The following is a 16697-nucleotide window of genomic DNA, read 5'->3' as shown; positions in this document are numbered from 1 at the left end:
GCCTTTTTACGGGGATTTAGAGAGCAGCTTGGGGGGAAATTGCATCCCTGCCCCCGGCTCAGCCCACCCCTGCACATGACTGCACATTCAAAGTGAACAGTAATTTGCTTTTCACATGATAATTAAACTAAGGTAAGCAACATGGCAAATTAGGTTGCAATTAATGGCAACACAATTAAGTATAATTCATAATAGCATGTATAAAAGAAATACCTTAAGACCTTTTCTAACAGCTGATGCTGGAAACATGAGTACTACAGTTTTTCCAGGGGGCAGAAAGAGTCCAGTACTTCTCCATGCATCACCACCTACAAGTAATGCAATAAACATTATTGTACCACAAATCTTGCATAGATGGAGACAAAGACATACTTTTTAATGTCATACCTGGGTTTGTTGCATCAATCTGTACTGTAACAGAGTGCTGGGACAATAAATCAGTGCCACATTCCCCACTGTCACCCAAACATTGAAGGCAACTGACTTCTTGAGCCAAACAAATCATAAAAGCCTCTTTGGAGCCATATTTCACAGGACACTTCTCACTGACAGGGGGCAAATGACCCTCCTGTACTAGATGTGCTAGTTCGTGCTGTAGTAATGAGACTAGAGGGCTGGCTGGAAGCTTTATGTATGATGAGACATCTTTGCTGAGTCTATCCAACCAAGAGCTGAGAGGTGGTTTTATCTCAACTCCACTTTTCAAATCCCTCAGCAGCTCGCAGACTGCTCTAAAGAACTGGTACGTACTATCAACTGCTTTGGGATCCAAAGCCTTATAAACTCCTTTCTGGACTGTCCCTCCTAAAATACTAATTCCAAACTTGTTTAGGATTTTATTTCCTGGGTACTGGGAAAGGACATTTGGGTTGGAGTAAGCCCAGTACCAGGCATGGCCAGCTATAAGCAGGCCTCCACCTTCTGCCACAAATCTTTGGATCTTTTCAGCTTCTGCATCCTTGTAGGAAGTGCAGCAATACACACTGAGGTCAGGATTTAAGGCAGAAGCTACACAAGATAGACCTTCATTCTCTAACACATAGAAGAGATCTCCCAGTTTATTAACACCAATCTTTCCATTTCTGCCCATGTCTAGCCAAGAAATAGCATTGAGAATGAAGGTCTTCAGCTCTGGTTTGGCCAGGTAGCCTTCATGTGTTCCTACAACAATGCGTCCTCTGCCGTAGTATGCAGCACCAAAAAAGCACTGATTGTTGTTGGTGAGCCCAACTGGAAATGTTAGAGGTCCATGAAGAAGAAGTTCTGAGGACATATTTCCTCCACTGATGTCCAGGTCATTAACTTCTTGCATGAGATGCTCTAGATCCGCTGAAAAATGTATACTGTATAAAACAAAATCAGACACTGCAAAAGTTAGCAAGTTGCATACAAAAATGCATTGTGTAAAGTTAAAGTGGGGAAAACTGTGGCATATGGCATGAATGACAAATAAAAAATGAAAGAAGACCACTTTTTGTATTTTTAGAACAATAAGGGGTTTATTTATTAATGTTTTTACCTAGGATTCCTACAACTTTTACCCAAGATGTGCACATGCTCCACATGAGATTTTAACAGAAAATTGTGTGAACTAAAGCTTAAAGGTTATACAAATCTTCAATGAAAACTTTGATAAATAGACCCCTAATAACTGCTGAAAATGACATATTAAAATGACATATTAAAATGTAAATCATGGACATAATAATGATTTCTGTTTTCAATGCTGGAATTGAGCAAGTGGGTAGCCCTCGCATACAGTAAGAACCAGCACAATTTTTGTACAAACGGAGAGAGTAAACTGTGAAGAACATCAGTAACTTGTGGATCACCGAATAAATATGGTCTGCTCAGGGGTCCACAACTGTTGTTAACCACAACATCATCCATAGCACTTCCACAAAAGTGATCTACACCAAGGACTGCAAATACACAAAAATATGGATATAGTACTTTGCACATTTTTTTAACAAATTGTGCGGTGCAATAATTAAAGTGGCTTTACTATCACATATATATTTTCATATTATGAAATTACATACCAAGTAATGATCTAGGTAAATTGATGAATTTGTTCGAATTCTGTCAAAAGGACATGCTGGAAAACTTTTATCAATCGGTGGCTGCAACCAAACAGCTGCATATAGTTACATAGTTACATAGTTAGTAAGGTTGAATAAAGACACCAGTCCATCCAGTTCAACCTGAGTGAGTGTCTACAATTGTCCCTATCCCTGTATATTGCACACTCACATCTGTCCCTACCCTTAAGGAGACTGATGACGTCATTTCACCCTAGGCAATGACACTTGTTGGAGCGTAAAAGTATTTTTTAATAATGAATCCTACATTGCTGTGTATACTTTGACATCCACTGAATCCTGCAGTAAAATGTTTTGATTCTGTGGTAATTGTAATGACTTTATCACTTCACTTTGGCAAAGTTGAAAAAATAGAATATAAAAATCAATCTATGGAGATACATATATAACGGAAAATTGTATACTCACCTTTCCGTCATTTTCCTTTCCTGTCGCATCTTCATGGCAGCATATACCTAGGGGTTGTGGCTCCGCCGCCGCAACCTGATAGGATCACGTAGCTATTAAACCTTGAGAGTGCCCCCTCCCAGTATTCTCAGTATATATATATCTCACCTCAGATGAGTGGTCATCTGTATGCTGCCATGAAGATGCGACGGGAAAGGAAAATGACGGAAAGGTGAGCATACAATTTTCAGTTTTCCTGTTGCATCATGGCAGCATACACCTATGGGGAATAACTCACAAACTGGGTGGGTATGAGCAGAAGAGAAAGTTTATTTACAAGGAATAGAGGTGTTGGACTATATAATTGCTCTCTCGAATTCTACCGCAGACAACCTAGTGGAGTCTACTTTGTAATGAGATATAAATGTATTTTTTGATGACCAGGTGGCTGCCTTTCAGATGGTTTCTGAAGAAACCCTGCAGTAGGCAACCCAGGAGGTTGCCATTGCCCTTGTGGAATGTTCCCTTAAGCCCTCAGGTACTTGTTCTTGGTGTGGTAGTGAGGTACCACACCAGTGTTTGGACAGATGATTCTCAACCAGGCAGGTTGAGGGGCTCCAGTTTATTTTCTTATTTGGGAGGAAACTGGCTTTTCAGTTTCCTCATTGTTTACTAAAATCCGTTTTGGGATCTGGAGCCCAGGGATTTCGTAGCGATCCTGGTGGGATGAAATCCCCAGTCCTGGGTCCAGGTTTTGAGATCCACCAGGATACTGACTGGTCAGGTTTGTGCTGGGCTATTTGTAGACACCTGACCATGGTTCTGGGCTCCACCCTCCCGACGAGTCCAGGCAAGCAAGGGAGACGTGTGCATGTCTGTACAGGTGGGTCTGTCTGAGCAGACAGAGGGTCCAAGCCTGTGGGCTGAAAAAGGAAGCTGCAAAAGAGTGCTGAGGTACTGGGTGTACAGGAACTCTGTTATAGAGCTGAGAGGGCTGAAGCATAAGTTGGAGCAGCAGTGCTGCTAAAGAGAGCCAGGTGGCCTGGTATTTTTTGTTTTACTTACATTGTTCCTGTGGAAATCTGAAACCCCTGTGTGGGAAACTCTTCTATATTGGACATTTCCTTTCTTTAATAAAAGTGGGCCTACAAGCCCTTAAAATGGCATATCTGGCGTGGACTCAGCTCACTGGTAAGCTCTACCCTTAAGCTAAAACAACCACCGGTGTTACAAATGGTGGAGAAATGCGGGCATACAGACAGTGAAATCCGGGTCTCTGCACCAGTAGTGACTCATTTCAGGAACTGCTGCTAGCTGTGTGTGGCAGCCAGGCAAACTGCATTGTGCAGGATTTCAATTGACGGACTGTGTTGCACCTGTGAGAATTTTTTTTACTGCTGAAAACTGTGTAACAAGCAGGGCCGGACTGGGAATAAAATCCAGCCCTGGAAAAAATTTCATACCAGCCCCATAGCATTATTATACCAGCGCAACAGCATAACGTCATTATTTTATATTCATAAAAGGGAAAACCATACATTTTAAAGCACATTTGAAGAGTGTATTATATATAGATAAGACAGATATGAAATCACATAGGGATTTATATATATATATATATATATATATATATATATATATATATATATATATATATATATATATATAAAAGCAAATTCCAGTTAAAAGTGGTCAATCATCAAGGGGGACCCCAGAAACTCAGAACATGGGGGGGGGGGGGGAGACCACCTTCTGCAGAAAGAATAGATTAAGGTAAGGGGGGGGCGGGGGGGGGTTACTGATATAAGGGGGAACACTTTATATCAGTGCCGTTATCGTATTCACTCCCCCCTTACATCAGTGACCCCCCTTTACACTGGCCTGGTGGTGCTTTCACTGACCTCCTCTCAGGTGCACCATGCAGGGCTCAGTCAGTCAGCTCCAGCTTGGTTGGCTCTGTTTTTATCCTATAGTCTCCTCTTCACAGTCCACACAAGTCTGACTTCTCCCATGACCCCCATCCTGACTCCTCTCCAGACTCCCTCAGAGACTACAAACATGATACAGGAGATGGTCAGAGACTGCAGACATGATACAAGAGCTCAATGCAGCCTCACCAGTGCCCATCAAATGCAGCCTCACTGTGCCCATCAATTTAGCCTCACTGTGCCCATCAATGCAACCTCACTGTGCTCATCAAATGCAGTCTTACTGTTCCCATGAATGCAGCCTCACTGTGCCCATAATTGCAGCCTCACTGTGCCCATCATTGCAGCCTCACTGTGCCCATCATTGCAGCCTCACTGTGCCGTGAATGCAGTCTCGCTGTGCCTATCATGTCAGCCTCTCCTGTGCCGCATGTCCCAGTCTGCAGTCCCTGTCTGCGGGAAGGTGTGTTGTTGATGCTCGGTACAGTACCTTGCATGTCAGCAGGATATCCATGATGGCCAGCAGCAGGCAGAGCCTGTTCTCGTTTTGGATGGGGACGGTGCTCCTTCCAGAGGATCTGTTTGCTGTGAGATGGAGTGGTCCTTGGCCACCTGCACCTTCAGCCATCCTTATTTTTCGGCCCCAGTAAGCCTGTCCCCTGGTCCTGGGGAAGTGGAGAGCACTGGGTGGGAGCTGGAGAGAAGGGGGAGCAGAGAGTACTGGTGGGGCTGGAGAGCACATGGGTGGGGGCAAAGAGCAGGGGCGAGTGGAGATCACAGGGGTGGGGAGTGCTGGAGGGGACTTGAGAGCAATGGTGGGGGCCAAAAAGAACAGGGGTGGAAAGCATGGAAGGCTGAGAGTACTGGGGGGGCTAAGAGTGTGGGGTAGTGAAGAGCACTGGGGGGGGAGCTTGAGAGTACTGGGGGGCCAAAAGCAGGGCTGGAGAGCACTGGGGGTACAAAGAGCAGGGTGGAGTGGAGAGCAATTGGGTGAGCTTGAGAGCACCAGTGGGGGGCAGAAAGAACAGGCGTGGAAAGCACGGGGGACTGGCGAGCACTATGGAGGACGGAGAGCACTGGGGGGGTTGGAGAGCACATGGGTGGGGGCAAAATGCAGGGGGAGTAGATAGTACAGGGGTGGGGAGCAGAGAGTGCTGGGGGGGACTTTAGAGCAATGGTGGGGGCCAAAAAGAACAGGGGTGCAGAGCACGGGAGGCTGAGAGCATTGGGGGGCTAAGAGTGTGGGGTGGTGAAGAGCACTGGGGGAAGCTTGAGACTACTGGGGGAAGAAAAACAGGGCTGGAGAGCACTGGGGGGTACAAAGAGCAGGGAGGAGTGGAGAGAAATGGGGGGAGCTTGAGAGCACCAGTGGGGGCCAGAAAGAACAGGAGTGGAAAGCACGGGGGACTGGAGAGCGCTATGGGGGGTGGAGAGGACTGGCAGAGTTGGAGAGCACATGGGTGGGGGCAAAATGCAGGGGGGAGTGGAGAGTACAGTGGGGAGCGGAGAGTGCTGGGGGGAGCTTGAGAGAGCACTGGAGGGGGAGCCAAAAAGAACAGGGTTGGAGAGCATGGGGGGCTGGAGACCACTGTGGGGGGCTGGAGACCACTGTGGGGGGGTGGAGAGCACTGTGGGGGGGGGGGGTGTTGGAGAGCACTGTGGGAGGGTGGAGAGCACTGGGGGGGGTTGAGAGCACTGTGGGGGGCTAGAGAGGACTGTGGGGGTTGGAGAGGACTGTGGGGGTTGGAGAGCACTGTGGGGGGCTGGAGAGCACTGGGGGGGAGGGCTGGAGAGCACTGTGGGGGCAGACTGGAGAGCACTGCGGGGGCTGGAGAGCACTGTGGGGGGGTTGGACAGCACTGTGGGGGCTGGAGAGCACTGGGGGGGTGGACAGCACTGTGGGGGGGTGGAGGGAGAGCACTGTGGGGGGCTGGAGAGTACTGTGGGGGGTGGACAGCACTGTGGGGGGGGGGGGGCTGGAGAGCACTGTGGGGGGATGGACAGCACTGTGGGGGGGCTGAAGAGCACTGTGGGGGGGGGGGTGGAGGGAGAGCACTGTGGGGGCCTGGAGAGTACTGTGGGGGGTGGACAGCACTGTGGGGGGGGGCTGTAGAGCACTGTGGGGGGGTGGAGGGAGAGCACTGTGGGGGGCTGGAGAGTACTGTGGGGGTGGACAGCACTTTGGGGGTGTGGACAGCACTGTGGGGTGGGTGTTGGAGAGCACTGTGGGGGGGGGGGGCTGGAGAGCACTGTGGGGGGGGTGGACAGCACTGTGGGGGGTTATAGAGCACTGTGGGGGGGTGAAGAGCACTGAGGGGGGGGGTGGAGGGAGAGCACTGTGAGGGGCTGGAGAGTACTGTGGGGGGTGGACAGCACTGTGGGGGGTGGACAGCACTGTGGGGGGGGGGGGGGCTGGAGAGCACTGTGGGGGGGGGGGTGGCTGGAGAGTGTGGTGAGGGAGGAGAGCAGGAGGGGGGGCAGGGAGCACAAGGATAACTGGAGGGGGCAGTAAAAGAAATTGGATTGGATAGAAGGAGAAGCAGCGGCTGCATGGAGGAATATAGAGAGCTCACCTCCTCTATATGTCCTGCTTCTCCTCCTATCCAGGCACACAGGGCGGCATCTCTTACTGTGTATCACAGAGCTGGCTGGCTGTGTTCAGCAGCCGTGCTATAACACGGCTCCGCCCCCCTAGACCTGCTTGTGTGATAGTAGATAGAATCAATACTCCGCCTATCACACAAGCAGGTCTAGGGGGGCGGAGCCGTGTTATAGCACGGCTGCCGAACACAGCCAGCCAGCTCTGTGATACACAGAAGGAGAGAGGAGCAGTGCAGCCGAAAACGGCCCCAGGGCAGGCGGCCTACCGGGAAATCTCCCGGTATCCCGGTAGGCCAGTCCGGCCCTGGTAACAAGCTGCTGTGCATGTGACTGCAAGGATGAGGCAGTCAAAACACAAGAAGTTCATGTTAAATCAAGTTAAAGAGTAAGCTCAGCGTGGCCTGAGAAGATGTGTCCACATTGGAGGGCCAGACAAAAGGGGCCAGTGATGTGTGAGACAGTGAATGAATCGTTCAAGCGGAATCGCAAAGAGTGGACCACAGTGCAAGGGGCTCAGATCTTGGCCTCTGACTATATGCAACCAATGCTGCCTACAGAGGAGGTTAGGGACTTCCTTGTAAGATTTGAAAAAGTTGCTGTAAAGAGAAAATGGCCTAGGGACCGTTGGCCAAAATTGCTGCAAACCTTATTACGGATAGCGTTCCGGTCAGTTTACCATTTGATGGATGGGGACCAGAATGACTACCGCAAATTTAAAGAGGAAATCATTTTTAGAGGAGAGTTCCATCGTATCATGGGCCGCCACCAATGCTCCAGGATGGGAGAAGTGTCACCAGAAGACATAGGTTTTGGAAATCCAGAGAAACGCAAGGTTTTCTGTCATGACCGCTTAGAGAAAGTGGTCAGCGCAGAAAGGAGAGCACATCAGCCTGAATCCTGCATGAGGTATAGCCAACCAGATTTGCAGTGCAAGTCTGCAGTTACCCCTAGCAACAGGGATCTTGTGTTACCTACAGGGGGCATCAGTGGGTCCAGAAAGGCTGCAGTGTTGCTCCATGGCCACATGGCGCAACCTGTGAGACAGGGCACTCAAGTGAAGGCTATGACACCAGCTGCAGGAACTGGTAAGATTGTTTCAGTTTATTATGCTGAACCCAGTGAAGTGGCAATATGTCCAGTGGGGAGATCAGCAGTACAAATGGACATAGACTTGCTGCAGTGTGCTACCCAGAGCAGTGGGGAGGCGCAGAGTAAAGCCCAACTAGCCGCAGGGCTAACGACTGGAAAGGACATGGGGACTCTGCACATCGTACTGACAAAAGTAATACTATTGGTAAAGGTGATGATTGTAATGACATTGAAACGTGTATTTCTTGTAATGTCATATCTGAGAGTGAGGTTGGTAATGTCTCCACTACCAATGATGAGAGTAGGGGATCTCCCATGACAGGCAGAGACACAGGATTGTCCATGGAAGTCTCATGGGGTCTCCATGTGTTGGAGTCAGAGGCTGTCCAGGATGGCTCTGTTGCTATGCTGGTGGAACAAGGGGGGACTAATTCACACAGTGAGAGTGTGTGGGCACAGCCCCACAACCCTAAGTGTAACCCAGTTGGCAACGGGTTAATTCAGCCTGCAAAAGCTGAGAGTGCAAAGCTGGAGGTGTCTATAGCGCCACCAGAGCAAGGTGGTCAAAATGGGGTATTGCACCTTGCCTTGGTTGAGGATGCAATCTTTCAGGTTGATGTGAGTAAATAAATATTGTCACAATGTGAGGTAGATAAAAGTGACGTGTACTGTTTTGGCTAGTGATTCCCAGGTTCCTGTGGAGCCTTCTAGAGCAGCTAATGAAGTGCTGTGGACCATCGGTGATGGAACCACAAGGGACTGTGATGATTGGTGCAAGGAAGTACTTGCGGCACTAGGACAGGTGACAAGGAATTACGAAGCAATGATGTGTAACAAAGATGTGGACAGAACACCTGCTATGCCCAGTGGAGGGATCACAGAATGGCCGGTGCTCAGCAGTACACCAGCCCCTGTAAAGGTTGATGCCCTCCAATCTGAAGGAACTGGTCTGGGCACAGGCATGGCACATGGGTTGTCCACAGCCCAGCAACTAAATAATAGCATGTATCAAGGTGAGAATGTGACGATTGTTGACCTGCAGAGGCTCATTGTTGAGTTGGAGGGGAAGAGGAGACATGTGGCTGACAGTACTCCAGGGGAGCAACAGGCAGTGATGGTGGGTACCTCCAAGGAGGTGAAGGCCTCTTCCAAGGTCTCAACCTCTCAGACTACAGTGGATGAGCCCCTCCATGTCTCAGAGGAGGGAAAGGTCCCTAGATAGGTCACAAATTTAGACATGGAATGTTTAGAAATAACAGAAACTTTACTTGAAATGCTGGAGTTGGCAAAAACACACTCACTGTACACTTGGGTGTCTCCATCATGGTCGGATTAGGTAGTGCTGTGTAGTACCAATGGGTGGAGGCAAGTGGTACAGGCGGTGCTGGAAAACCTTGCCCAAGTATGGAATTGGTGGGCCCAATGTTTATTAATCGTTTGGCACAGGATCTCCCGATTCCCGGTGAGGGTACTTACAGTTGTTAGGTATGGAAGTCGCTCTGGGGAACTGTTGGAGATATCAGAGGTCTCTCTGCCTGGTGCAGTGACTGAAGACATCTTTGCTGGTGGGGTCCAAGGTTCGGCTGAGCAGTGGTCAGTAGAGGGCACAGATACAGTCTCACCTGCTAGACCTTATGAAAAGGAAGGGCCCAGAACAGATGCAGCAGTAGTGGAAATGCTTTCTGTGGGGGCGTGACCGGATGGTGATGGCGGCGGCGTGCGAGGAGTGAGAGAGGTGAGAGTGGTGTGTGCTCTCACCGCAACGCTGACAGCTGATGCCTGTGCCCGGTTAACAGCGCTTTGAGCTGTGATGCCCACAAGAGGAGAGGAGAGAGGAGGACGGATGTTAGTATACACTTCCTTAGTCAACTTGCTCCCATAGGCTGTTCTCACAGACTGGCTGGTACCTGGTGTCTTGTCCGTGGGGATCCTCCTTGTATACTGGAGCGGAGGAGCTGTTGGTCGATCCGGGGCTGTGGAGGCGCTGCAGAGGGGACTGCCTGTGTGGTCTAGCGAAATCCCGGTGAGTGCTCGGGAGACGAGGCGACAGCTCGATAAACACAACGAAGCCAGTCTCGGCATACCACATACCAGGTAAAAAAATTCTAAACCAAACAGCTAAGCAGTGGAATAAGCAGTGAAGAGAGACCTCTGGTGGCCACCTGCAATATTGTCTGGCATCTCCTGTATGTATCAGAGGTTATATATCAGTATGTGGAAAGTACTTGAGAGATATTTCTCTTTACCTAGTATAATATGCCTGCCAGCTACCTATAGTGCTCCAAAGGGAAAATAGAAAGTGTGGAGGAGTGGAACTTATATTGTCTGAACTTTCATGAATTAACCTGCTAACAAATGTGTAAGATCTGACCAGGCTTTGAAAGGAAGGGAAAAAAAAAAAAAATGTGCCGCACCTGTTTTTGTTGCTCTTGTTATTAAGAGAGGGGGATCCTAGCTGGACAGTGGGAATTGTCGGAGCTTTTGGAGGCTATATAACTAAAGTGGATCCCCACGGCATTGCGGAGGCTGCGTTGTGAGTACCCCCCTCCCCTCCCTCCCTCTTTCCCTGGAGGAGAAGAGAGCAATCCCCCCTTTTTATTTTTTAATTTTTTTGTGTTCCTTGGTTATATACCGAATCAATTATGGCAGCAAGGAGGAGAGGGGAAGAGCTGGCAGGTCAAGAGAATGTTGGAACGCAATCTTTAAGGTCAGCTAAGGATAAAGACAAGGAAAAGAGCTCCCAGGCCATGGCAACAGGGACATCAGCAGCAGCAAAACTAGAAAAATATGCGCATACTTCTGAACATACGCCAACTAAGGGAGCTCAAGTAAAAATCTCAACAGATAGAAAGAGCCAAGGGCAATCAGGACTGGTAGGGGGAAAGAACGCAGTTAAACAAACGGTGGGTACTGTCGGGAGATCCGAAACAGTGTCTATGCAGGACCATTTGATTAATGGAGAAGGAGAACCCACATTAAAGGAGGTGTTGGGGGCGGTTAATGTGTGTAAACAATCTCTAGTAGAGCTATGTGAACAAACAAGAGGCATTAAGGAGGAGCTAGCTTTGATGCGGCAAGATCTTCAAAACACGGCTGATAGGATAACAGCAGCAGAGGGGAGAATATCTCAGATTGAAGATGAGGTATACCCATTGAATCAAGAGGTCAAAGACCTAAAAATACAGATGGGGAAATTTGCAGGGAAATTGGATGAAATGGAGAACAGGCTCCGGAGGGACAATGTGAGGCTGGTAGGTCTCCCGGAAAAATGTGAAGGCCCTGATCCAATCATATTTCTGGAAAATTGGCTTGTTGAAACCTTTGGAAGAGAGACTTTTTCCCAACAGTTCGCAATCGAAAGGGGGGGAAAGAGTCCCGGCTAGAATCCTGAACCGAGGGGGCCAACCCAGATCCATCTTACTGAAATTCTTGAATTATAAAGATAAAGCGGCTGTGCTCCGAAAGGCCAGAGAAATGGGTAGTATCACTTATAAAGGGGCCAAAGTTTCATTTTATTCTGATTTCTCCCCGGACTTACAGAAGCGCAGAGCAGAGTTCGCTGAAACCAAGCGCAGACTTCAGAAATTAGATGTTACATATGCTCTGCTGTACCCAGCCCGGTTACGAGTTGCAGCCTTGGGAGAGACTTTATTTTTTGATTCTCCTGCTGGTGTGTCAGCTTGGGTGGAGGAAAAGGGGGATCGGTTGATAAGGAGGTGAAGGGTTAGGGGGGGAGGAAGGAAAGCCTCTTCCCCCCTTCCTCCTTTTCTCTGTTTTTCCTTTTTTTTTCTTTTTTTTTTTTTCTCTCTCCCCTTTTTTTTTTTTGTCCAGTCTGTTTTTTTTTTTTTTTTGGTTTGTCCATCCCTTTACTCTCCTTGCTCCCTCCTGCTCTCTCTTCCCCTCACCCCTGACTGAGATCGTTGGGGGGGGGGGGGGGGGGTGGGTATGGACGGGGAGATATAGTGGGTACAATGCACCTGAATTACGGGCACAATGTATATACACATGCAACGGTGGGAGGTGGGACACCCACAGTATAAAGGATTACATGAATGAAATTAGGAAGGGTAAAAAAAATGAGGCACAGGTTGGGTTTAAGGGAAGTTGGGTTAGGGAGGGGGGGAGGGGGGATAAGGTAGTATGTGAATGGGTGGGGAAGAGAAGGGAGTTTGAAGGTATGGGTGAGGTTGTAACGGTCACAGGAAAAGCCCCTAGGGGTAACCCAGAAGGGTATGGGGAGGGGTGGGGAGTAGGAACAAGGAATAAAAAGGGAAATATTGGACAGGAAAAGGGCAAAGATTGCACAGTAATAGAGGATAAATTAAAAATAACGTTGGGAATATATGAAAAGTTTATCTTTTCTCTTTCACTAAAGGGAAGTTTGGGACAGAATGGTATCACAATATTCAAAAGGATACACAAGGTTATTAGGAATTTTAGTTTGAGTAGGCTTTTTTTCTCTCCTTTTGTTCCCTCACATCTCGCAACTTTTTTTCAGAGGGGGCATAGAGAACATCCCTATGAGATCAATTATAATATTGAGATAATCCCTTTTTCCTGTCATTTTTTACTGTTTTCTGGAAAGGTATGCAGGATAGAGTTATGAATATTGGCTCCTGGAACGTTAGAGGGATGGGTACATCAGTTAAAAAAGCAGCGGTGTTTGATGCCCTCGAAAAATGTGATATCGGGTTGGTCTGCTTACAGGAAACGCATCTAACTGAGGACTCCAAGTTGGAGAACTACAGCAGGAAATTTCCCACTCAGTTTCACTCAGTCCACACCTCTTATTCAAGAGGGGTGGCTGTGTTGATAAGAAAAGAAGTAGCGTTTAACTGTCGGCAGACCAGCATCGATAAAGAAGGGAGATATGTATTTTTGCATTGTGTAATTGAAAATCGGGAGTATGTCATTGCAAATATTTATATTCTACCCCCGTTTAAACTGGATGTTTTATATAATCTAATGGAATTTATAGTAGGTAAATCTGGGATCCCAGTAGTAGCAGTGGGAGATTTCAACGAGGTTATAAATAAAAATCAGGATAGGTTCCCATCAGGGACAAATTTGCAGAGAGAGGGTGAGAGTCGGTTATCCAGGTTTATGCAAGAAGGGGGACTATTTGATTTGTGGAGAGTTCGGAATCCGGACCTCCTACAATATTCGTGTTTTTCAAGTTCTTACTCTTCACTCTCAAGAATAGATTTAGTGTTGGGGAACGAAGAAGCTAACCAAGTGGTAAGGGAAATAGTATACCAACCCAGGGGGGTGTCGGATCACTCATTGGTGACGGTATCGGTTAACTTAGAGAGGAGAAGTCCCCCGAAAGTATGGAAACTGAACCCAGTATGGCTTGAGATTATTGGGGATGCAAGCAAAGTACTATCCCAGCTAGAAGAGTTCATAGAGCTCAATAAGGATACCGCTGCAAGTGGAGTAATATGGGACGCATTAAAGGCCTACCTCAGAGGTATCCTTATTCAACAGGTGGCAAAAATTAAGAAAATATCTAGAGAATGGTAGAATACCGTTAAAAGTGAGTTAGTAGGAGCAGAAAGAGAATATATAGTAAATCCCTCCCCAGAGAAACGAAAGGTATGGTTAGATACACAGCAGAAGTATAAAGAAATGATTATCAGGAAAGCTGAGAACAAAAGACTATTCCAGAAACAAGTGGCGTTTGGGGAGGGGGAAAGTGTCGGGAAGATGCTGGCACACCTAGTGAAGACCAACTCCTCGCCATCCATCGTCCCCGCGATCAGAACAGAGAAGGGAGAAATCTCAACTCAGAATTCAGTGATTATAGATACTTTTAGATCATACTATGCAAAACTGTACAGATCGCAGGGGATGAGGGGAGACGAGGAGATGGAAAAGTTTTTTGGAAATATTAAAGTCCCTTCCCTTACCGAGGAGGAGAGAGAGACAATGGAAGCCCCATTAACATTAGAAGAAATTCAATCTGCAGTGACAGCAATGGCTAACCAGAAGTCTCCAGGACCAGACGGTCTTCCATTGGAAACCTATAAATACTATGGGAAAGTACTGCTTCCAGAGTTTCTCAGAGTGTTAAATAGGGTAAAGGAGGAAGGGAGATTGCCTACCTCGATGACGGAGGCAACGATAATCGTTCTGCACAAGGAGGGGAAGGATCCGTTGGAAACTAAATCTTACCGACCTATCTCACTTTTGTGCACGGACGCAAAAATACTAGCTAAGGTACTGGCGGCCAGACTGAATAAAATTATTTCTAGATTAATACATCCTGATCAGACAGGATTTATCCCCGGTAGATCAACTAGCATGAATATTAGAAGACTATACCTTAATTTACAGATACCAACGGAAAACATAGGGAAAAGGGCAATTATGGCTTTGGATGTAGTCAAAGCCTTTGATAGTCTTGAATGGAGATACATCTGGCGAGTTCTGAGAGAATTTGGCTTTGGCTCCTCATTCATTGAATGGATAAAAATCTTATACAATGGTCCTAGCGCTAGAATTAGGGTTAACAACGAGTATTCAGATAAGATATTATTAGAAAGAGGTACAAGACAGGGGTGCCCTTTGTCACCCCTGATCTTTGCCCTTGCAATGGAACCATTAGCCATTGCAATAAGATCTAATGCTGATATGGAAGGCTTTAAAAGAAAAGCGAGGGAAGAAAAGATCGCGCTATACGCCGATGATATTCTCCTCTATCTGGGGGACGTGGAGAAGTCAACCAGGCAGGGGATGAAAGTCCTCGGGGATTTTAGCAGCTTCTCGGGATTAACAATAAATTGGGAAAAATCATCTCTGATGCCTGTAGATACACTGGAGAGTCAAACTATATCGACAATCCCGCAGTTAGAAGTAGTGGAAAAAATAAAATATTTAGGAATATACATACAAAGTGATGCAAAAAGGTATATAAGTGATAATATCGCCCCCTTACTAGTTAAATTTAAAAATAAAATCGAAATCTGGAAGAAACTCCCTCTTTCGGTTGCAGGGAGATGCAATCTTATCAAAATGCTATGGATGCCACAGTTATTGTATCTGTTGCATAATGTGCCGTTATGGATAGATATAAAGTGGTTTAAAAAAATAGAAACACTATTTAGAGAACTCATATGGAGCGGAGGTACCTCAAGAATAGGCCTACAAATTCTGCAATTACCGACAAGGAAAGGAGGAATGGCAGTACCTCACCCAAGAAGCTACTTTTTAGCTGCACAATTGCAACATCTGGGGACGAGCAATGAGTTTAGTGGAGATATAAATAGGAAGTTAATGATTACTGGGACACCTCATAAAACCATAGTAGAGGCCTTGGAGGCAAACTCATTTCCCTATAGAACGCCCACAATAAAACTCGCTCTAAAAGTATGGAAGGCAGTAAAAGCGATAAAGGGTCTAGAAGGGATGACCAAAGAAACCCCATTATGGAATAATCTGAACCTACAGGAAATGGGAATGATAGAGAGGCACAAAGATTGGGAAAGTAGGGGGATTGACAGACTGGCCCAGTTGTATGAAGGAAGTATAATAAAAACATTTAATACACTGAGAATGGAATATGATCTACCAAAACACTCATTTTATAAATATTTACAAATCAGACACGCATTATCGAAACAATTTGGTACATCGGGGCCAGTGTGGAGCAAATCCCCCATCTATAATAGATTAAAATCTGAAGATAGTGCAAAAGGGTTTATAGCAGAAATGTATCCATATATTTGTGAAGGGAGCATAGAAACTCCAGATAAACTTAAAAGTAAAATAAAATGGGAGGAGGAAGTAGGAACATTCTCAGATGAGCAGTGGATGAGGATACTGGAGGGAGGACACTTGATATCTGTCTCACCAGCCCAGAGGGTGTCACATCTAATGCTGCTACATAGAGCCTATTATACACCGAAGAGGCTATACAGGTTTAGGCGAAGGGAAGATGATGGCTGCCCGAGATGTCAGGCGACAGGGGATCTGATGCACATGTTCTGGAGGTGCCCTAAACTGTTCCGTTACTGGTCAGAAGTTATTGCTGACTTGAATGAAACATTTGGAGTGTCGGTTGATGGGAACCCCAGAATGTGCCTATTGGGCCTGAATGAAGGAATAGGAGGGCCGGCCTGTATAAATAAAGCAGTAATGAGATGTATGTTCCAGGCAAGGAAGCTAATAGCGCAAAGGTGGCAGGCAAAAAACCCCCCATCGGTAGCGGAGTGGAGACAACTAATAACAGAGACGATCTGGAAGGAAAAAGTAGTATATGTAAGGAGAGGGAATTTTAGGGAATTTAATAAAATGTGGAAACCATGGTTAGACAAGTTGGGTTACACAGTATAAAGAACTGGAGAGAATGACGTTTGGAGGGAAGAAGGAGAGAGAGAATATGTGGTATAGGTGATAAGAAGTTAGTGGTATAGAGAGTAACACGGTCATAGTTTGGGTATGAGGGGCCCACTGCTTCTTCCTGTTATGTACGTGAGGGGGGGGGGGGGGAGAGGGGGAGGGAAATGTTAATGTGGAAAACGGAGTGTTTAACTGTATAAAGTTTATGAATGGAAAAATTATTATGGAAAATAAATAAAGATTATATAAA

At 46.8% G+C, this 16697-nt stretch overlaps 1 protein-coding gene and 1 long non-coding RNA gene across 2 annotated transcripts in view; both read right to left on the bottom strand.

Moving 5' to 3' along the window:
- The window catches only part of LOC143962110 (uncharacterized), a 767356-nt gene that overhangs the window by 258750 nt on the left and 491909 nt on the right, over positions 1-16697 (bottom strand). The gene's annotated exons all lie outside the window — the stretch shown is intronic.
- Positions 1-16697, bottom strand: part of LOC143964198 (TRPM8 channel-associated factor homolog) — a 50449-nt gene that overhangs the window by 24269 nt on the left and 9483 nt on the right. Inside the window, exons 2-3 of the mRNA XM_077473902.1 lie at positions 388-1343; positions 214-308 (exon numbers count right to left, since the gene is read on the bottom strand). Of these exons, the coding sequence (XP_077330028.1) occupies positions 214-308; positions 388-1343 (1051 nt within the window). The remainder of the gene's footprint in view (positions 1-213; positions 309-387; positions 1344-16697) is intronic.

Source organism: Lithobates pipiens, unplaced genomic scaffold, assembly GCF_037356315.1.
Source record: "Lithobates pipiens isolate NorthernLeopardFrog02 unplaced genomic scaffold, aLitPip1_a1.2 Scaffold_8, whole genome shotgun sequence".
NCBI lineage: Eukaryota > Metazoa > Chordata > Amphibia > Anura > Ranidae > Lithobates > Lithobates pipiens.
Note: the sequence above shows the minus strand (reverse complement) of the source record. Positions and strands in the feature narration are given on the sequence as shown.